We start from the raw sequence: 23,699 nt of genomic DNA on the forward strand, positions 1-23,699 counted from the left end.
GGTTGGGCATGGTTATTTTGTTTATTTTTGTGTGGTGTCTGGGCTGAGCTGTGGTCTCGGGGGCACATCTGTGGCTTGGGGGAATCTGCCAGCATGCTGGGTGGTTTATTTCCTTGCCAGCGGGCTACAGTGCGCCCACTGCAAATCTGCACAAAGACTAGTTACTGTAGGTTTTGGGGAAGCTCCATATATCTCATCTCTCTTCTGTGGTGCCCAGTGTGATTGTCACTCTTGTGGTCCGGTCTGGTGTGTTCAGTAGAGGGGAAGAGCGAGATTTTTTGTTGTTGTATTTACCTCTGACTATGGCGTCTAATGTAGATGAGTTCATTGGCTTTCCATTAGAGGAACTTTTAGAATTATGTACTAAAGAGCAGCTGTTGAAGATTGCTGAACACTACAAGGTTTGAATTATTTTTGAACAGCAGAAAGAACTGCTTCTGTTACAGCTAGAGCATAATCGTGAGAAACTGGAGCATGACGGTGTAAAATATGAAAAGGAATTGTAATTTAAACAGGATTTGTAGCGTGCTAAAATCAAAGCTGCAACAAGAGCGGCTGGAGCTGGTTAGGGAAGGAAAGCTCTCAGGGGAGAGTTTGCCCTGGGAAGGTGACCCAGATTTACCTAGGGGTCGTTCCTCTTTTGGTCGTGCACCTAAATTTGTTGCCTAAATTTAATGAGATGGACCCTGAGACATTCTTTCGTTGGCCTGATTCTGATCGCACTTTAATGTTGCAGCGTGTGTTGACTGGTAAAGCACAGGAAGCATATTCAGCTCTTAGTGTAGCTGACAGTGTCAGTTATGATAAGTTTAAAATGGCTGTGTTACAGATTTATGAATTGGTCCTTGAACCGTATTGCCAATGATTTAGAACTTTAAAAAAGAATAATAAACAGACTCATGTTTGCGTGAGATATCTTCACAGTTTAATCGCTGGTGTTCCGCCTCTGCAGTTGTGAATTTCCAAGGGCTGTGTGATCTGATTATGCTAGAGCAATTTAAGGACACAATCCCTGATCATATAGCCACGTACATTAACGAACGAAAATTAAAGACTGTCGCTGAAGTTGCGGTTTTGGCAGACGAGTATGTTTTGACTCAAAAGTGTCTTTGCAGAGCCCCATTTTCGGAGTGAGTGGGGGCGTTCGGAGAGATTTGGGCCTCGCTCACCGAGATACTTTGGTTCACGGGCAGAGTTTTATTCAACTAGGGTTGAGCCTGACTCCCGTGGTAAAGCTGACTTTGGTCAAGAGTGTCACTACTGTCAAGGTTCGGGTCATTGGAAAAACGAATGTCCGGTTCTCAGGGCTAGGGGTAAATTCAGTATGTGCGCTTATGTTAAATCCAAGCCTACGGCGTTATTTGCACCTGTTCCACATCAGTTCACTCCTGACACATTGTCTCATGTCCAGGGGCATGTGAAAGTCCATATTGACCCAGACTATTTACCTTTCATTACAGAGGGTTTTGTGTCTGTTAGGAAGTAAGGACCTATTGCCAGTGAAGATCCTGAGACACAGATGCCTCTCAATCGTTTGTGTTGGAGTCTGTGTTACCTTTCTATGCTGAGACTGATTCGGGGAATAGTGTTCTAATGAGGGGAATAGGTTTGAACACTGTCAGTTCCATTGCATAAACTGATGTTGGATTGTAGACTGGTGAAAGGTGAGGTTTTTGTGGGGGTGCGTCCTTTGTTGCCTATTGAGGGTATCAATGTTATCCTTGGAAATAACTTGGCTGGTGAGCATGTATGGCCTGTCATGTTTCCATCTCTAGTGGTTTCCGCTAAGCCGTCATTTGTAGGGATTCCTGAGAGTGTGCAGAGTTTCCCGGAGGTGTTCTCTGCGTGTGCAGTGACACGTTCTATGTGCAGTGACGCGTTCTATAAAGCCGTGGCGACCTGGTCACTGCGCTAATGAGAATGACACAAAGAAATCTGTCACTACTTTCCTTGTTATCCTGTTATCTGTACCCCGCTCCAATCTAATCAAGGCGCAACGGGCTGACCCCACATTAGAGTTGCGTGACCAAATTGTGCCTGTGGAAGATGTCGCCCATGCCTATTTTCTCCAAGATGATGTCCTGAGGAGAAATTGGGTGTCTCATGGTAGTTGTTTTCTGGGGGAGGCGTTTAGTCAGGTTGTTGTAAGTTAAGTTTTGTGAGTTGGTGTTGACAACTTCCCACAATGACGTTGCTGGACATATGGGTGTGAGGAAAACCTACAATCGCATATTAAGGCATTTCTTTTGGCCTAGGTTAAAGAGGGATGTTTCTGAGTTCATCAAAACTTGTCAAACCTGTCAATTAACTGGTAAACCTAATCAAGCTATTAAGCCGGTACCACTGTTTCCTATTCCTGTACTCAGCCAACCTTTTGAGTATCTGATTATTGACTGTTGGTCCTCTGCCTCGTTCTAAAAAGGGTAGTAGTTACCTGTTCACTGTGTCAGATCACTTTCCTGCTGCCTATCCTCTCCGGTTTATCACGACTAAGTCTGTGCTAAAAGATTTGACTCAGTTTCTCTCACTGCTTGGAATCCCTAAGGTCATTCAGAGTGATCAAGGTTCTAATTTCACCTCTAATCTCTTTGGTCAGGACTCCAACAGCTCCATATTAAACACAATTTGTCTAGTGCCTATCACGCGCAAAGTCAAGGAGCGCTGGAACGTTTCCATCAAAAACTTAGGTCTTTGTTGAGAGCTTATTGTACTGAGATGAATAAGGATTGGGAGGAGGGATTGCCTTGTTTACCGTTAGCCGCAAGGGAGGTTTCACAGGAGAGCACGGGTTTCAGTCCAAATTACCTTGTGTTTGGACATAGGGTGCGTGGACTTCTATCTGTTCTCCAGGATGACTGGAAGTCTCCCGAGCCACCTCAGTCCCTGTTATCTTATATGTGTGATTTCCGGTGACGCCCATACGCCGCTGGTGAAATGGCTAAAGAGAAGCTATCAATCTTCACAGGAGAGGATGAAGGGCATATTTGATTGGCTATTTGATTGGCTAGGTTATTGCTTTGCTGCCAATTGTTGGTTCTCCTTTTCAAGCCAAGTTTCAAGGTCCATAAACGGTTGTGCGCTAGTGCACTGAGCAAAACTATTAGGTTGCCACTCCAGGACGGAGAAAAGCAGACCAACTGTGCCATGTAAATTTGTTAAAACCCTATTATGCACGTTCCTCTGAGGCTAAACAATGGAAGTCTACAGAGGACGTTAAACCTGTTATTTTGGACGATACCGTTATTTCCCTGGGTTCTTGTCGGGCTAGGTCTGTGCATGAGGAGGAAGATGTTCCTGGTCCCAGCGATTACATACTGCAGGGTAGATCGAAAAATTCAGAGAAACTGGATATTTTAGACAACCTTCTCGGTCATCTACCTGTTGATGGGCGGAAAGAGATGGTTGGTCTGATTCAAAGATTTCCAGGTTTGTTTTCTGATACACCTACATGTGCAAACTTAATAAAACACAACATTGACTTTGGAGATGCTGACCCCATTCGTCATCGGTTCTATAGAGTTTCTTCAGAGAAACTGCGTTGTCTGGATGCAGGGTCAGGTGAGGAGAGTGAGATTGCAGAGCCTTTCTCCAGTTGGGCTTCTCCCTGTATCTTGGTCAGTAAACCGGATGGGACAAACAGATATTGTACGGACTACCGTAAGGTAGTGTCACTAAGCCAGATTAATTTCCTCTTCCTCGGATGGAGGCTTGCGTTGATCAAGTCGGAGCATCTAAGTTTGAGCAAATTTGACCTGTTAATTAAAGGGCTATTGGCAGGTGCCTCTGACAAGTAGGGCATGTGAAATCTCTGCCTTTATTACACCCTCTGATCTGTATTCGTATTTGGTTATGAGTTTCGGCCTGCGGAATGCACCTGCCACTTTTCAGCTACTTATGAACAGGGTTTTCTCCGGTCGGGCCAGGTGCGCTGTTTATCTGGACGATGTAGTGATATATGCAGATACTTGGGAGGAACATCTGTCCCGTATTCAAGCCTTGTTCGACCGCCTAGCTGCGGGTCGCCTCACGATCAATCTGGCTGAATGTGATAAATGTGTCCCAGGATAAATGTGTCCCAGGATAAATGCACCTCTTCCCCATTCATTGAGGAGACTCTCTCCATGCATTCACTGATAGATTTAGATTTCTGGTTGTGGCATTTTTGTTTGTTTGCGTTGGCACCTTTCAACACCCCTCATTATCACATTTATGCACGCAACCACTCACTTACACTACTGATTTACTGACTACACACACCATTGTTAATTGCCCTAGACAGTCGACCATTGGGGTCGGGGCTAATTGGGGAGACCACCGCTCCACTGGGCATGGTGACGCGGGAGGATCACAAGGAGAAAATCAGTTTTTTCCTGATTGATTCTCCTGATTCTCCTGCGTTTCCCGTGGTGTTGACTCAATTACTACCCCATCGACGGGGGATTGTGCAATAAATCTCCTGGTAGAAGCAGCACTTCCCAGGATTCACGTGTATTCCCTGTCACAAGAGGAGATGGTGGCTATGGCAAGATATGTCTCCGAATCCCTGGAGCAGGGGTACATTCGACCCTCCACTTCACCTGCCTCCTCAAGTTTCTTTTTTGTGAAGAAGAAGGATGGAGGTCTGCGCCCGTGTATTGACTATCGAGGCATCAACCAGATCACGGTAAGGTACAGTTACCCCCCACCTCTCATAGCCAGTGCAATTGAGTCGATACACGGGGCGTGCTTCTTCACAAAATTGGATCTCAGGAGCGCTTACAACCTGGTGCATATCCGGGAGGGGGACGAGTGGAAGACGGCATTTAGTATCACCTCATGGCACTATGTGTACCTCGTCATGCCGTACTGGTTGATGAATGTGCCATCAATCTTCCAGGCCTTTGTAGACGAGATTTTCAGGGACCTGCACGACGACATTCTGATATACTCCGCTACACGTGCCGAGCATGTGTCCCTGGTGCGCAGGGTGCTTGGTCGACTATTGGAGCATGACCTGTACTTCAAGGCTGAGAAATGCCTGTTTTTCCAACAGTCTGTCTCCTTCCTAGGGTATCGCATTTCCACTTCAGGGGTGGAGATGGAGAGTGCCTGTATTACAGCCATGCGTAATTGGCCGACTCCCACCACGGTAAAGGAAGTGAAGCGGTTTCTAGGGTTTGCCAACTACTACCGGAGGTTTATCCGGGGCTTTGGTCAGGTAGCGGCTCCCTCACTGCTGAAGGGGGGAACGGTGTGTTTGCAGTGGTCCACTGAGGCGGACAGGGCTTTTGGTCAGCTGAGGGCTCTGTTTACCTCGGCTCCCATGCTGGCTCATCCGGATCCCTCTTTGGCATTCATAGTGGAGGTGGACACGTCCGAAGCTGGGATAGGAGCGGTGCTCTCTCAGCGCTCGGGTACGCCACCAAAGCTCCGCACCTGTGCCTTCTTTTCGAAGAAGCTCAGCCCGGCGGAGCGAAACTATGACGTTGTGGACCGGAAGTTGTTGGCTGTCGTCAAGGCTTTGAAGACGTGGAGACATTGGCTTGAGGGGGCTAAACACCCCCTTTTCTCATCTGGACTGACCACCGCAATCTGGAATACATCCGGGCAGCGAGGAGACTGAATCCTCGCCAGGCAAGGTGGGCCATGTTTTTTTACCCGTTTTGTTTTCACCCTATCCTACAAACCAGGTTCCCAGAATGCGAAGGCAGAAGCACTGTCCCACTCCCATACTCCCGGCCTCTTGCCTGGTGGCACCGGTAGTGTGGGAGCTGGACGCGGACATTGAGCGGGCGTTACATACAGAGCCCACTCCCCTCCAATGTCCAGCTGGCGTCTGTACGTTCCGTCTGCTGTCCATGACTGTTTGATCTATTGGACCCATACGTCACCCTCCTCTGGTCATCCGGGCATCGGTCGGACAGCGTGCTGTCTTTGTGGGAAGTACTGGTGGTCCACTTTAGCTAAGGACGTGAGGGTTTATGTCTCCTCCTGCTTGGTGAGTGCCCAGTGCAAGGCCCCTAGGCACTTGCCCAGAGGGAAGTTACAACCCTTATCCGTTCCACAATGGCCGTGGTTGCACCTGTCGGTGGATTTCCTAACGGATCTTCCTCCATCACAGGGTAACACCATGATCCAGGTCGTTGTGGATCGGTTTTCTAAGTCCTGTCGTCTCCTCCCTTTGCCTGGTCTCCCTACGGCCCTACAGACTGCGGAGGCCCTGTTTACACACTTCTTCCGGCACTATAGGTTGCCTGAGGACATAGTATCTGATCGAGGTCCCCAGTTCACGTCAAGGGTCTGGAGGGCGTTCAAGGAACGTCTAGGGGTCTCGGGCAGCCTTACCTCGGGTTTTCACCCCAAGAGTAACGGGCAGGTGGCGAGAGTGAACCAGGATTAGGGCAGGTTTCTGCGGTCCTATTGCCAGGACCGGCCGGGGGAGTGGGAGGCATTTGTACCCTGGGCAGAGATGGCCCAGAACTCGCTCCGCCACTCCTCCACTAACCTCTTCCCCTTCCAGTGCGTACTGGAGTACCAGCCAGTTCTGGCGCCTTGGCATCAGAGCCAGATCGAGGCTCCTGCAGTGGATGACTGGTTGAGGTTCACTGAGGAGACATGGGACGCCGCTCATGTGCACCTTCAGCGACCCGTGAGGCGCCAAAAAACCTGCGCAGATCGCCACCTCAGTGAGGCCCCGATGTTCGCACCAGGGGACCGGGTCTGGCTCTCGACCCGAAACCTGCCCCTCCTCCTGCCCTGCCGGAAGCTGGGCCCACGGTTCGTGGGGCCATTCAAAGTCCTGAGGAGACTGAACGACGTATGTTACAGGTTACAGCTTCCCCCCGATCCCCCCGGTTACAGCTTCCCCCCGAAACATCCCCACTGTCTTCATCAGAATCTAGAGTCTGTGATGCAGGCTGGTGTCTCCTCGTTTTCTGACTTTTGTCCACTTTGGTCATTTCTGGTTGTGTCTCATAAGGTAAGTGGTCACAGGACATGAGCAGATTTCTGTGCAGGACCCTGGAGCGTCCCCTACCCTTTTCTGGTCTCAATTCATAAATCGGCAGGTCTGAACCCATTTGTCTCACCACTGTGTGAATTGTATCTTCCCAATAGTTACGGAGTTTTCCTGGTCCTCCTCTTGGTGTCAGGTTTTTAATCAGAACTCGCTCACCAGGCTGTAGCACTGAACTCCTAACTTTAGTGTCATAGTACTTCTTACTTCTTTCAGCGGCTTTCTGAGCATTTTCATTTGCAATGGCGTATGCTTCTTCCATCCCTCGTTTCCAGTTCTCCACGTATTCTCGCTGGTTACTGGAACCTGCCTCTGTGCACAATCCAAAGAGCATATCAACTGGAAGCCTGGGTGATCTCCCAAACAGAAGATAAAATGGTGAATAGCCAGTCACTTCGCAACGGGTGCAGTTATAGGCATAAACCAGTTTGTTCAGAGACTCCTTCCAATTTGACTTTTGTGTCTCAGTTAGTGTCTTTAACATTTGCAACAATGTTCTGTTGCAAATGTTGCAATTCTTCAGCCATTCCTGGACCTGTGACCAAAAACGAGCTACATATGAACAATACCAAAGTAAATGATCTAATGACTCTGCCTCCTCACAGCAGAATCTGCAGAGCTGGGAATATTGTATCCCCCATATATATAACATTACATTAGTTGCAATAATTTTGCATAGCAATTTAAATTGAAAAATTCGAAGTTTTGCATTCGGCGTTGTTTTGCGTATCAATTCATAAACCATGTGCCATGGAATGGGTACATCGACAATCTCTTCCCAACTATTTTGCAATTTATATGGCAGAGGTGTCAGTTTTTTGGTCCTTAAATGAAATTGGTATATGTTTTTATTAATCACACTTTTCTTTAACCATTTACGTTCTTTAATACAGGGCCGACATACAAGTTCCTTACTTTTTTCCCCTTCTACTTGCCTCTTCCATTTTTGTGGTAATGCTGCAATTAACTGGTTGTAATTTTGGGTAGAGCAGACATTTCCATATGTCTGTGTTAGCTGCATGTGGGACATAACTCCACCAGTCCTATTTATGATATTATTTACAAAAATTATACATTTTTTAAACATTTCTTCGAAAAATACTGTTTTTTTTTATCAATAAGTATTTTTAAATTTAACCACAATATTTGTTGTATTATTTGTTCTGTCTTTTCAGGTGGATTAAACTGAAATTGCAACCAACTTTCTAAGGCTTGTTTTAAAAAATAAAGATATATTGGAGATTATTTCCTTTTCAAACAATTGAAAGTGGGCTGTTGTAATCTGAATAAAGGGTTAAGCCCTTATTGAACATAGGATGAGACATTCGTACCAATTTACTAGAGAACCAGTTTGGATTTAAGTATAACTTTTTTTATGACTGATGCCTTTAGTGAGTAGTCTAATGCTTTAATATTTAATAATAATAATAATAATTTCTGCCCTCCGAATTCGTATTCGTTATATAAATAGGCCCTTTTAATTTTATCTGGCTTGCCGTTCCAAATAAAATTGAATATTTTATGTTCATATAATTTAAAAAGCCGGTCACTTGGTGTAGGCAAAACCATAAGCAAATAGCTAAACTGTAATATGACTAAAGAGTTAATCAGGGTGATTTTTCCACAAATAGACAGGTATTTTCCTTTCCATGGTAGCAAGATCTTATCTATTTTTGCTAACTTTCTATTAAAATTTATTGGAGTGAGAATTTCTTCCTTTTCTTCCTTTTGGGATTTGTATACCGAGTATGTCCACTTCTCCATCAGACCATTTTATTGGTAAACTACATGGTAATGTCAATTTGCATTTTTTAGTGATCCAATACATAATATAGTACACTTATCATAATTTAGTTTTAATCCAGAGAGAATAGCAAAAGTATCTAGATCCTCTATGAGGCTGTGGAGAGATTCTAATTGTAATTTTAAAAGAAAACATGAATCATCAGCGTACATTGACACCTTAGTTTTTAAGCCACGGATTTCTAATCCCTTAATGTTATTGGTTGATATAATCTTAACAGCTAACATTTCGATGGCAACAAATAGATATGCCGATAGATTGTATTGGGTAGGGTTATCTGAAAAAGATTGGGGGCACATGCCCATTACATAACAAACACTGTTTGCAGAGAGAGAGAAAAACTGCCAGGAAATGTCGTTGAAGTTATCAATCAGTAACCCACACACACATCAGCTAAATCATAAAAAATGTACCAGTTATTGGCGGGCAAGAATAATGGCTCAAACATATATTTGGTCAAAGTTAAGTAGAAACAGAAATGTTGCATCTATCAGAAACCTACTTAGCATATTGTTTTTCATTAGAGTCTCTCAGTTGAACTCCTTCACACATTCATTTAATTTATCTAGCCACAGGTTTCCCAAGTTCTCGTTTTTTTAAGATACCCACATGCCATCTTAAGCACTGACATGCATAGGTATAGACTTAACAGCAATAAATATAGAATTCCACACAGTTAAGAGGAGTCTCATTAATTAGGTGGCAGAAGTAGGATTTAAGGGGAGTCTTGTATCTCGCTGTCCTGGGAATTCCCAATTCTGCTAAGAACAAATAGAGGGAGGGAGGGTGAGCGTGTTGTCTGGCACCCGTCCCAATGTGGAGGGTCAAGAACAGTTACGGTCAGGAAAATGCAACGATAAAAGCTTGAGCCTGGGTGAAGCAATTTAATTTGGATTTGAATCAGACTCACAATGAAGCGGGTCGAACTGGTGTTGCTGGTTGCTGTGGCTCTGTCTCTCCCTATGCTCTCCAATGGTGAAGTGCTGTGAGTACATCATAAATAAGATAGTTTAACATGGTACAACATTTGGTCCCACAATTGTAAAGGCAATACATCAGCCATCATTCCAAGAATTGTCATGGTAAACGTATCATAGAAACATTGATAAGTAGTACTTCTAAAAATGGTAGTAGTAATAGCTAGGTTTCCATCCAATTGGCGACATTGCGGATTTGTTGCGGATAAAATTGACTAGTTGTGGATAAATATCTGCGTGTAATGACGTAGTGCATTACAATTACGATAATAATAACAGCAATAATGACGTAGTGCATTAAATACAGAGGTTCAATGTGTTTCTATCGCATTTTCAATTTGCGTTAAATAGCAAATGTCCCTACCCTGGTCTTGGCAAATGCGCTCTAGCCAACCGCTCGCAGATACAGTGCGGGTAGGCTAGTCTAGTTGATGAGATTATTATGGATAAGAGCGAGAGAGAATATTTGTATTTGTCAAACGGCAGTCAAGCATCGATCATCATATCACCAGAATAAGACCCTCAATATTTATTGGAAAGAAGCATCAAGATCACTGTGCACTTTTAACCACCCTGTGAAGTTTATCATATCTTCATAATTTAATCTGTAGCCTAATAAACCGAATGGTTTACCAGATCGTAGTGGGAGGACCACACACCATATCACCGCGTGACTCACAAATGTAGCTCGATATGATGGTTATTATATCAATATTTGTGCATAAAGGACTTTCCACAGCAAATAATTTTACAGACACAAAAAGATGACATGTCAAACAAACAAATTATCTGTCTGCATTTATAAAATTGTACCGAAATGTATAGTTTCCATCACAACTGTCGTGATTTTTTTTTTTTTAGACGATGATTTTTACACTGTGGATGATACGTGGCTAGCGCCATACAATTTATTGTTTATCATTTGTAATCTGTGGTTTGGTTCTCTTTAAACAACCTCAACAAACATCAGCTTACTTTAGCCACCGTCTCGACCTCTGCTGTCTCCACCTCTGAATGCTCGGCTATGAAAAGCCAACTGACATTTAGAATACTAGGGGGTAACTAGCCCCTCCTAAGAACAATGTCTAATTGTTGACAACAAAAAAGCTACCTTTGGAAAAAAATTGGCCACAAGTAACTAATACATGGGCAATAACCCACGAAATACACAAGTGCCTAAATATGGTTCCCAATCAGAGATAACGATAAACGGGGCGGCAGGGTAGCCTAGTGGTTAGAGCGTTGGACTAGTAACCAAAAGGTTGCAAGTTCGAATCCCCGAGCCTCTAATTGAGAACTAATCTAGGCAACCATAGACATAACACCTAGTTAACACCCATAGACATACAAAACCCCTAGACAGGTCCAAAAACACTTACATCACCCATGTCACACCCTGACCTAACCAAAATAATAAAGAGAACAAAGGTCAGGGCGCACACCTAAGCCTATTTTATTTATTTATTTCACCTTTATTTGACCAGGTAGGCGTTGAGAACAAGTCCTCATTTGCAACTGCGACCTGGCCAAGATAAAGCGTAGCAATTCGACACATACAGCACAGAGTTACACATGGAATAAACAAAACATACAGTCAATAATACAGTAGAACAAAATAAAACAAAAAGTCTATATACAGTGAGTGCAAATGAGGTAAGTTAAGGAAATAAATAGGCCATTGTGGCGAAGTAATTACAATATAGATAAGCATGCTCCGTTCAAAAAATGCAGAACTAAGAACAGATACAGTCCTTGGTTCACCCCAGACCTGACTGCCCTCGACCAGCACAAAAACATCCTGTGGCGGACTGCAATAGCATCGAATAGTCCCCGGGATATGCAACTGTTCAGGGAAGTCCGGAACCAATACACGCAGTCAGTCAGGAAAGCTAAGGCCAGCTTCTTCAGGCAGAAGTTTGCATCCTGTAGCTCCAACTCCAAAAAGTTCTGGGACACTGTGAAGTCCATGGAGAACAAGAGCACCTCCTCCCAGCTGCCCACTGCACTGAGGCTAGGTAACACGGTCACCACCGATAAATCCATGATTATCGAAAACTTCAATAAGCATTTCTCAACGGCTGGCCATGCCTTCCGCCTGGCTACTCCAACCTCGGCCAACAGCTCTGCCCCCGGCAGCTCCTCGCCCAAGCCTCTCCAGGTTCTCCTTTACCCAAATCCAGATAGCAGATGTTCTGAAAGAGCTGCAAAACCTGGACCCGTACAAATCAGCTGGGCTTGACAATCTGGACCCCCTATTTCTGAAACTTTCCGCCACCATTGTCGCAACTCCTATTACCAGCCTGTTCAACCTCTCTTTCATATCGTCTGAGATCCCCAAGGATTGGAAAGCTGCCGCAGTCATCCCCCTCTTCAAAGGGGGAGACACCCTGGACCCAAACTGTTACAGACCTATATCCATCCTGCCCTGCCTATCTAAGGTCTTCGAAAGCCAAGTCAACAAACAGGTCACTGACCATCTCGAATCCCACCGTACCTTCTCCGCTGTGCAATCTGGTTTCCGAGCCGGTCACGGGTGCACCTCAGCAACACTCAAGGTACTAAACGATATCATAACCGCCATCGATAAAAGACAGTACTGTGCAGCCGTCTTCATTGACCTTGCCAAGGCTTTCGACTCTGTCAATCACCATATTCTTATCGGCAGATTCAGTAGCCTCGGTTTTTCGGATGACTGCCTTGCCTGGTTCACCAATTACTTTGCAGACAGAGTTCAGTGTGTCAAATCGGAGGGCATGCTGTCCGGTCCTCTGGCAGTCTCTATGGGGGTGCCACAGGGTTCAATTCTCGGGCCGACTCTTTTCTCTGTATATATCAATGACGTTGCTCTTGCTGCGGGCGATTCCCTGATCCACCTCTACGCAGACGACACCATTCTATATACTTTCGGCCCGTCATTGGACACTGTGCTATCTAACCTCCAAACAAGCTTCAATGCCATACAACACTCCTTCCGTGGCCTCCAACTGCTCTTAAACGCTAGTAAAACCAAATGCATGCTTTTCAACCGATCGCTGCCTGCACCCGCATGCCCGACTAGCATCACCACCCTGGATGGTTCCGACCTTGAATATGTGGACATCTATAAGTACCTAGGTGTCTGGCTAGACTGCAAACTCTCCTTCCAGACTCATATCAAACATCTCCAATCGAAAATCAAATCAAGAGTCGGCTTTCTATTCCGCAACAAAGCCTCCTTCACTCACGCCGCCAAGCTTACCCTAGTAAAACTGACTATCCTTCCGATCCTCGACTTCGGCGATGTCATCTACAAAATGGCTTCCAACACTCTACTCAGCAAACTGGATGCAGTCTATCACAGTGCCATCCGTTTTGTCACTAAAGCACCTTATACCACCCACCACTGCGACCTGTATGCTCTGGTCGGCTGGCCCTCGTTACATATTCGTCGCCAGACCCACTGGCTCCAGGTCATCTACAAGTCCATGCTAGGTAAAGCTCCGCCTTATCTCAGTTCACTGGTCACGATGGCAACACCCACCCGTAGCACGCGCTCCAGCAGGTGTATCTCACTGATCATCCCTAAAGCCAACACCTCATTTGGCCGCCTTTCGTTCCAGTACTCTGCTGCCTGTGACTGGAACGAATTGCAAAAATCGCTGAAGTTGGAGACTTTTATCTCCCTCACCAACTTCAAACATCAGCTATCTGAGCAGCTAACCGATCGCTGCTGCTGTACATAGTCTATTGGTAAATAGCCCACCCATTTTCACCTACCTCATCCCCATACTGTTTTTATTTATTTACTTGCTCTTTTTCACACCAATATCTCTACCTGTACATGACCATCTGATCATTTATCATTCCAGTGTTAATCTGCAAAATTGTAATTATTCGCCTACCTCCTCATGCCTTTTGCACACATTGTATATAGACTCCCCCCTTTGTTTTCTACTGTGTTATTGACTTGTTAATTGTTTATTCCATGTGTAACTCTGTGTTGTCTGCTCACACTGCTATGCTTTATCTTGGCCAGGTCGCAGTTGCAAATGAGAACTTGTTCTCAACTGGCCTACCTGGTTAAATAAAGGTGAAATAAAAAAAATAAAAAAAATAGCAATTAAACACTGGATTGGTAGATCAGCAGAAGATGAATGTGCAGGTAGAGATAATGGGGTGCAAAGGAGCAAAATAAATAAATAAATACCAGTATGTGGATGAGGTAGGTAGATAGATGGGCTGTTTACAGATAGACTAAGTACAGGTGCAGTGATCTGTAAACTGGGTTTGGTGGCGAGTATGAAGCGAGGGCCAACCAACGAGAGCGTACAGGTCGCAATGGTGGGTAGTGTTTGGTGACAAAACGGATGGCACTGTGATAGACTGCATCTAGTTTGTTGAGTAGAGTGTTGGAGGCTATTTTATAGATGACATCACCGAAGTCGAGGATCGGTAGGATGGTCAGTTTTACGAGGGCATGTTTGGCAGCATGAGTGAAGGATGCTTTGTTGCGATATAGGAAGCCAATTCTAGATTTAATTTTGGATTGGAGATGCTTAATGTAAGTCTGGAAGAAGAGTTTACAGTCTAACCAGACACCTAGGTATTTGTAGTTGTCCACGTATTCTAAGTCAGAGCCGTCCAGAGTAGTGATGCTGGACGGGCGAGCAGGTGCGGGCAGCGATCGATTGAAAAGCATGCATTTAGTTTTACTTGTGTTTAAGAGCAGTTGGAGGCCACGGAAGGAGAGTTGTATAGCATTGAAGCTCGTCTGGAGGTTAGTTAACACAGTGTCCAAGGAGGGGCCAGAAGTATACAGAATGGTGTCGTCTGCGTAGAGGTGGATCAGAGAATCACCAGCAGCAAGAGCAACATCATAGATGTATACAGAAAAGAGAGTCGGCCCGAGAATTGAACCCTGTGGCACACCCATAGAGACTGTCAGAGGTCCAGACAACAGCCCCTCCGATTTGACACACTATCAGAGAAGTAGTTGGTAAACCAGGCGAGGCAATCATTTGAGAAACCAAGGCTGTCGAGTCTGCCAATAAGAATGTTGTGATTGACAGAGTCGAAAGCCTTGGCCAGGTCGATGAATATGGCTGCACAGTAATGTCTCTTATCGATGGCGGTTATGATGTCGTTTAGAACCTTGAGCGTGGCTGAGGTGCACCCATGACCAGCTCTGAAACCAGATTGCATAGCGGAGAAGGTATGGTGGGATTCGAAATGGTCAGTAATCTGTTTGTTAACTTGACTTTCGAAGACCTTAGAAAGACAGGATAGGATAGATATAGGTCTGTAGCAGTTTGGGTCTAGAGTGTCACCCCCTTTGAAGAGGACGATGACCGCGGCAGCTCTGTCTCTCCCTATGCAACAATTTCGGCAGATAATTTTAGAAAGAGAGGGTCCAGATTGTCTAGCCCGACTGATTTGTAGGGGTCAAGATTTTGCAGCTCTTTCAGAACATCGGCTATCTGGATTTGGGTAAAGGATAAATGGTGGGGGCTTTGGCGGGTTGCTGTGGAGGGTGCTGGGCAGTTGACCGGGGTAGGGGCAGCCAAGTGGAAAGCATGGCCAGCCGTAGAGAAATGCTTATTGAAATTCTCAATTATAGTGGATTTATCGGTGGTGACAATGTTTCCTAGCCTCAGAGCAGTGGGCAGCTGGGAGGAGGTGCTCTTATTCTCCATGGACTTTACAGTGTCCCAGAACTTTTTTGAGTTAGTACTACAGGATGCAAATTTCTGTTTGAAAAAGCTTGCCTTAGCTTTTCCAACTGCCTGTGTATATTTGTTCCTAACTTCCCTGAAAAGTTGTGTATCACGGGGGCTATTCGATGCTAATGCAGAACGCCACAGGATGTTTTTGTGCTAGTCAAGGGCAGACAGGTCTGGCGTGAACCAAGGACTATATCTATTCCTAGTTCAATTTTTTTTGAGAGGGGCATGCTTTAAAGAATAGCCAGGCATCATCTACTGACGGGATGAGGTCAATGTCATTCCAGGATACCCCGGCCAGGTCAATTAGAAAGGCCTGCTCGCAGAAGTGTTTCAGGGAGCATTCGACAGTGATGAGGGGTGGTCGTTTGGTCGCAGACCCATTACAGATGCAGGCAATGAGGCAGTGATCGCTGAAATCTTGATTGAAAACAGCAGAGGTGTATTTGGAGGGCGAATTAGTTAGGATGACATCTATGAGAGGGTCTGGGTGGGCATAACTCTGAGGTGGCAGTTCTGGCTCGGGAAGTGGACCCCGCTCCACTTCTGACTCGTCACACTTACTTAATGTCTCTGGAGCGGGAACCCTCACCGCCGACCCTGGACTAGAGGACGCCACTGGACTGATGGACGAGTCTGGAGTGAGTGGCGGATCCGGACCGGAGGGAGACTCTGGCGGATCCGGACTGGAGGGAGACTCTGGCGGATTCGGACTGGAGGGAGACTGGCGGATCCGGACTGGAGAGAGACTCTGGCGGATCCGGACTGGAGGGAGACTCTGGTGGATCCGGACTGCGACCCGTCGTGGTAGGTTCCGGACTGCGACCCATCGTGGTAGGTTCCGGACTGCGACCCGTCGTAGGGGGTTCCGGTCTGCGACCCGTCGTAGGGGGTTCCGGTCTGCGGCCCGTCGCCGGACGCTCTGGACTGGGTGCTGTCGCCGGACGCTCTGGACTGGGTACTGTCGCCGGACGCTCTGGACTGGGTACTGTCGCCGGACGCTCTGGACTGCCGAGGCGCACTATGGGCCTGGTGCATGGTGCCCGCACTGGTGGTACCAGGCTGGGGACACGCACCTCAGGGCGAGTGCGAGGAGCAGGGAGTACTGGACCCTGGAGACGCACTGGAGGCCTGGTGTGTGGTACCGGCATTGGTGGTACCGGGCTGAGGACACGCACCTCGGGGCGAGTGCGGGGAGGGGGAACAGGGCATACAGGGCTCTGGAGACGCACAGGAAGCCTGGTGCGTGGTGTTGGCACTGGTGTTACTGGGCTGGGGACAAGCACCTCAGGGCGAGTGCGTGGAGCAGGCACAGGACATACTGGGCTGTGGAGGCGCACTGGAGGTCTGGAGTGTAGAGCTGACACAACCCGTCCTGGCTGGATGGTTATACTTGCCCTGCAAATGCAGGGCACTGGCACAGGACGCACAGAGCTGTGCAGACTCACAGTACGCAGAGCCGGCGCAGGATATCCTGGTCCATGGAGGTATACTGGAGACCAGGAGCGCTGAGCCGGCACCCTCCTTCCTGGCTGGATGCCCATTCTAGAAATGCGCACTGGAGACACACGGTGCCTGACCAGTAACACGCTCCCCACGGTAAGCACGAGGAGTTGGCTCAGGGTCTCCTACATGACTCAACCAATCTCCTCGTGTGCCCCCCCAAAAAAAATGAATGGGGCTTTCGGGCTTCCGTGCTAGTCGTGTCTTCATATATCGTCGCCGTTCCTCCTGTGCTCTCTCCACCTGCTTCCATGGCAGGGTCTTGTCCCCTGCCATTACCTCCTCCCAGGTCCAGGATGTCCTCCACTCCTCTTTCCCCCAAGTCCACGATGTCCACTCCTCTTTTTCACGCTGCTTGGTCCTTATATGGTGGGTTATTCTGTCATGTTCGATGTATGGAGGAGACCAAGGCGCAGAGTAAGATGAATACATACTTCTTTAATGAAGACAAAGAATCACTAAACAAACTTACAAAACAATAAACCGAACGTGACGCTATATAATACACTGCTCAAAAAATAAAGGGAACACTAAAATAACACATCCTAGATCTGAATGAATGAAATATTCTTATTAAATACTTTTTTTCTTTACATAGTTGAATGTGCTGACAACAAAATCACACAAAAATGATCAATGGAAATCAAATTTATCAACACATGGAGGTCTGGATTTGGAGTCACACTCAAAATTAAAGTGGAAAACCACACTACAGGCTGATCCAACTTTGATGTAATGTCCTTAAAACAAGTCAAAATGAGGCTCAGTAGTGTGTGTGACCTCCACGTGCCTGTATGACCTCCCTACAACGCCTGGGCATGCTCCTGATGAGGTGGCAGATGGTCTCCTGAGGGATCTCCTCCCAGACCTGGACTAAAGCATCCGCCAACTCCTGGACAGTCTGTGGTGCAACGTGACGTTGGTGGATGGAGCGAGACATAATGTCCCAGATGTGCTCAATTGGATTCAGGTCTGGGGAACAGGCGGGCCAGTCCATAGCATCAATGCCTTCCTCTTGCAGGAACTGCTGACACACTCAAGCCACATGAGGTCTAGCATTGTCTTGCATTAGGAGGCACCCAGGGCCAACCGCACCAGCATATGGTCTCTCAAGGGGTCTGAGGATCTCATCTCGGTACCTAATGGCAGTCAGGCTACCTCTGGCGAGCACATGGAGGGCTGTGCGGCCCCCCAAAGAAATGCCACCCCACACCATGACTGACCCACCGCCAAACCGGTCATGCTGGAGGATGTTGCAGGCAGCAGAACGTTCTCCACGGCGTCTCCAGACTCTGTCACGTCTGTCACACATGCTTTCATCTGTGAAGAGCACAGGTCCCCAGTGGCGAATTTGCCAATCTTGGTGTTCTCTGGCAAATGCCAAACGTCCTGCACGGTGTTGGGCTGTAAGCACAACCCCCACCTGTGGATGTCGGGCCCTCATACCACCCTCATGGAGTCTGTTTCTGACCGTTTGAGCAGACACATGCACATTTGTGGCCTGCTGGAGGTCATTTTGCAGGGCTCTGGCAGTGTTCCTCCTGCTCCTCCTTGCACAAAGGCGGAGGTAGCGGTCCTGCTGCTGGGTTGTTGCCCTCCTACGGCCTCCTCCACGTCTCCTGATGTACTGGCCTGTCTCCTGGTAGTGCCTCCATGCTCTGGACACTACGCTGAAAGACACAGCAAACCTTCTTGCCACAGCTAGCATTGATGTGCCATCCTGGATGAGCTGCACTACCTGAGCCACTTGTGTGGGCTGTAGACTCCATCTCATGCTACCACTAGAGTGAAAGCACCGCCAGCATTCAAAAGTGACCAAAACATCAGCCAGGAAGCATTGGAACTGAGAAGTGGTCACCCCCCTGCAGAACCACTCCTTTATTGGGGGTGTCTTGCTAATTGCCTATAATTTCCACCTGTTGTCTATTCCTTTTGCACAACAGCATGTGAAATTGATTGTCAATCAGTGTTGCTTCTTAAGTGGACAGTTTGATTTCACAGAAGTGTGATTGACTTGGAATACATTGTGTTGTTTAAGTGTTCCCTTTATTTTTTTGAGCAGTGTATAAGTGCAGACACAAGCAACTAATACATAGACAATAACACACAAAATACCCAAGGAATATGGCTGCCTAAATATGGTTCCCAATCAGAGACAACGATAAACATCTGCCTATAATTGAGAACCAATCTAGGCAACCATAGACATACATAACACCTAGATTAGTTAACACCCATAGACATACAAAACCCCTAGACAGGTCCAAAAACACATACATCACCCATGTCACACCCTGACCTAACCAAAATAATAAAGAAAACAAAGATACTAAGGTCAGGGCGTGACAATTATGTACAATTGCACAGAATATTATTTGAATAATGCAAGATTTTAAATCCCAGCAGTCAATAAAATTACATTTAGGAGCAAAAGGTTTTCAATAGTTGTTTTTATTTTTTTATTTTTTAAATATTGGAATAGGAATATAACTAATAACATTAAATAACATTGGAATATAACATTTAATAACAATAACTTAACTAATTAACAAATCCATTCAGTGTAAAATAGATATCTTATGCTCTGTTATTGCACAATTCTAATTTGTACATAAACCTACTAGAACCTTGTTCAGGGGTAATACATTTCTAACACACAATGATGGTCTCTGCAGTTTACAGCATTTTGCTATACTTTATGAATGGCGTGAGAAATGGGAACTAAAAAAGGATTATTATGCAGCTCCAAACACAGCATGTTTCTGCAGACAGATGCCCAATAAACACATATGTAGACAGATGCAAGTACACACACACTGATCAGATGTCAGTCATTCCATAACAAAAAGGTGTAGGCCGGGATTGAGTGCACTAGACAGTCAATAATATGCCTTTTAAAGGCATTTTCCCCAACATTCACTGAGATCACATTCATGGTAAATGCTGCTCATGTCAGCTCAACTGTAAATGACCTTTAAAGTCTGTTATTGTGTGCTGTGCTATGATGTGCCTTGAATTAAATCCCGGCCTTAGTCAAGTACAAATCAATCTTCCACCCTCCATATTTTATATCTTCCTTTCTCCTCTCTTAACCACTGCAGGTATGTCATGTCTGCTCCCAACCCTCTACGGGTGGGAAGCATGGAGAGGGTCTTTGTTGAAGCTCAAGATTACTCAGGGGCTGATTTCAATGTCAAAATCACGGTGAAGAACTTCCCTGCAAAAGATAAACAGCTCCCATCTACAAGTGTGTCCCTGAATTTAGTTAACAAATACCAGGCACTTATTGACGTTAACGTAAGTCTTTATATATGTTTCCTTACAGAAATGACATGTACAGTGGCTTCAGAAAGTATTCACACCCCTTGCCCTTTTCCACATTTTGTTGTGCTACAGAGTGAATTAAAATTGATAATATTTTGATTTTTGTCACTGGCCTACACACAATACCCCATAATGTTAAAGTGTATTTTTTATTTTTTATGTGACAAATTCAAAACTGAAAAGCTGAAATGTCCTGAGTCAATAAGTATTCAATTCCTTTGTTATGGCAAGCCTATATAAGTTCAGGAGTAAACATGCTTAACTACTCACATAATTCATTGTATGCACTCACTCAAACACAGATTCAACCACAAAGACCAATGAGGTTTTCCAATGCCTCGAAAAGAAGCAGACATTGAATGTCCCTTTGAGCATGGTGAAGTTACTACTTACACTTTGGATGGTCTATCAATACACCCAGTCACTAAAAAGATACAGGCGTCCTTCGTAACATAGTTGCCGAAGAGGAAGGAAACCGCTCAGTGATTTCACCAGGAGGCCAATGGTGACTTTAAAAATGAGTTTAATGGCTGTGATAGGAGAAAACAACATTGTAGTTCATCCACAATACTAACCTAATTGACAGAGTGAAAGAAGAAAGCCTGGACAAAATAAAAAATATTCCAAAACATGCATCTTGTTTTCAACAAGGCACTAAAGTAAAACTGCAAAGAAATGTGGCATAGCAATCAAATCAAATGTAATTGTATTGGTCACATACACATATTTAGCAGATGTTATTGCAGGCGTAGTGAAATGCTTGTGTTTATAGCTCCAACAGTGCAGTAATATAAAAAAATAACAACAATACACACCATGCACACAAATCTAAAAGTAAAATAATGGAATAAAGAAATATAGATATTAGGATGTGCAATGTCGGAGGGGCATGGACTAAACTACAGTAGAATAGAATACAGTTTATACATATGAGATGAGTAAAGCAAAAATATGTAAATATTATTAAAGTGACTAGTGTTCCATTATTGAAGTGGCCAGTGATTTCAAGTCTATGTATATAGGGCAGCAGCCTCTAAGGTGTCCTGAATACAAAGTGTTGTGTTTGGTGCAAATCCAATACAACACATTACCGAGTACCACTCCATATTTTCAATTATAGTGGTGACTGCATCATGTTATGGGTATGCTTGTAATCATTAAGGACTGGGGAGTTTTTCAGGATAAAAAAATGTATGGAATGGAGCTAAGCACAGGCAAAATCCTAGAGGAAAACATGGTTCAGCCTGCTTTCCACCAGACACTGGGAGACAAATTCACCTTTCAGCAGGAAAATAACCTGAAGCACAAGGCCAAATATACACTGGAGTTGAGTACAGTACCAGGAAGACAGTGAATGTTCCTGAGTGGCCGTTACAGTTTTGACTTAAATCTACTTGAAAATACTTGTCTAGCAATGATCAACAACCAATTTGACAGAGCTTGAAGAATTTAGAAAATTATAATGGGCAAATGTCGCACAATCCAGGTGTGGAAAGCTCTTAGAGACTTACCCAGAAAGACTTACAGCTGTAATCGTTGCCAAATGTGCTTCTGAAAAGTATTGACTCAAGATTGTGAATACTTGTGTAAATGAGATGTTTCTGCATTTAATTTTCAATACATTTGCAAAAATGTCTAAAAACATTTTTTCAATTTGTCATAATGGGGTACTGTGTGTAGATGGGGTGATGTTTTTTTTTGTTAACTTTTTTTTTCTCAAACTTGTCAGATCTTGGAGGGACCTGGCTTCTTTGATGAGGACTACACAGTGAACCAGTATGTGTACCTGCAAGCTGAGTTCCCAGGCCACCTTCTTGAAAAAGTAGTCCTGGTCTCCTTTCAAACCGGCTACATATTTGTACAAACGGACAAAACCATTTACACGCCAGAAAGTAAAGGTATGGCTGAGCCCACTGACCCAAAGCCTTCGAATTAGCATTGCTCAGCAATCACCTCTACTCAGGGGCAGACTGGAACCAGAAATCGACCCTATTATTTCCAACGAACCGGACCATTTTTTAAACTTGAGGCCACCACCATGTTTTTTTCTTGGAGCCCCAAATATTAGCCAGATAAAAAAAAACTAGTTAGACAGGCCCACTGGGCTAAAAATGGACCGGCCCATCTGTCATTTGCCTGAAATGCCAGACGGCCAGTCTACCCCTGTGATTCAGTTTGATTAATTTGGGGTCAGGTCGAAAGTCACATGAAACATTAATGGACATTTATCTTCTTTAAAAAAAATTTTTAACCTTTATTTAACCAACCAGGTAGGCTAGTTGAGAACAAGTTCTCATTTGCAACTGCGATCTGGCCAAGATAAAGCAAAGCAGTTCGACACATACAACAACAGAGTTACACATGGAATAAACAAACATACAATCAATAATACAGTAGAAAAATCTATATACAGCATGTGCAAATGAGGTATCTAGCTAGCTGGGAGATGAACATTGGGGTGATTGTGACCCAGAGTCAAAATCGTGTTGCTCTAATTTATCCACAGATAAAAGGGTGTTACACTATATAAACCTAACATCTTAAACTGCATTCTTAGTGTATTACAGAGTCTTTGCCTTAAACTCCGGTCTCGAGGCTGTATCAGATATCATCAATGTGGAAATTATGGTAAGTTGTCCTCATAAAAAAATGAAACTGCATTGAGAATGCTTCCTTAGTCATGGTTGATGCATATGGCCAGATGACAAAATAGGTATTTTCTGGCATTACTAATGGCATTACTAATGTTCCATGTATTCTTTCACATATCATGTACAGTTAAAGTCGGAAGTTTACATACACCTTAGCCAAATACATTTAAACTCAGTTTTAAAAAATCCCTGTTTTAGGTCAGTTAGGATCACCACTTTATTTTAAGAATGTGAAATGTCCAAATAATAGTAGAGAGAATGAATCATTTCAGCTTTTATTTCTTTCATCACATTCCCAGTGGGTCAGAAGTTTATGTACACTCAATTAGTATTTGGTAGCATTGCCTTTAAATTGTTTAACTTGGGTCAAAGGTTTTGGGTAGCCTTCCACAATAAGTTGGGTGAATTTTGGCCCATTCCTCCTGACAGAGCTGGTGTAACTGAGTCAGGTTTATTGGCCTCCTTGCTCACACACGCTTTTTCAGTTCTGCCAACAAATTATCTATAGGATTGAAGTCAGGGCTTTGTGATGGCCACTCCAATACCTTGACTTTGTTGTCCTTAAGCCATTTTGCCACAACTTTGGAAGTATGCTTGGGGTCATTGTCCATTTGGAAGACCCATTTGCCACCAAGCTTTAACTTTCTGACTGAAGTCTTAAGACGTTGCTTCAATATGGGGAGGCAGCGTAGCCTAGTGGTTAGAGCGTTGGACTAGTAACCGAAAGGTTGCAATATCGAATCCCTG

The 23,699-nt window shown here is 44.9% G+C and overlaps 1 protein-coding gene across 1 annotated transcript in view; it reads left to right on the plus strand.

Moving 5' to 3' along the window:
* The first annotated feature begins 9,648 nt into the window (after positions 1–9,648).
* The window catches only part of LOC112265517 (complement C3-like), a 58,013-nt gene continuing 43,962 nt past the window's right edge, over positions 9,649–23,699 (plus strand). The window contains 4 exon segments of the mRNA XM_042302024.1: positions 9,649–9,783; positions 20,079–20,274; positions 22,031–22,199; positions 22,859–22,929. Coding sequence (XP_042157958.1) covers positions 9,710–9,783; positions 20,079–20,274; positions 22,031–22,199; positions 22,859–22,929 — 510 coding nt within the window. The 5' untranslated portion in view covers positions 9,649–9,709.

This window comes from Oncorhynchus tshawytscha, linkage group LG02 (assembly GCF_018296145.1).
Source record: "Oncorhynchus tshawytscha isolate Ot180627B linkage group LG02, Otsh_v2.0, whole genome shotgun sequence".
Taxonomy (NCBI): domain Eukaryota; kingdom Metazoa; phylum Chordata; class Actinopteri; order Salmoniformes; family Salmonidae; genus Oncorhynchus; species Oncorhynchus tshawytscha.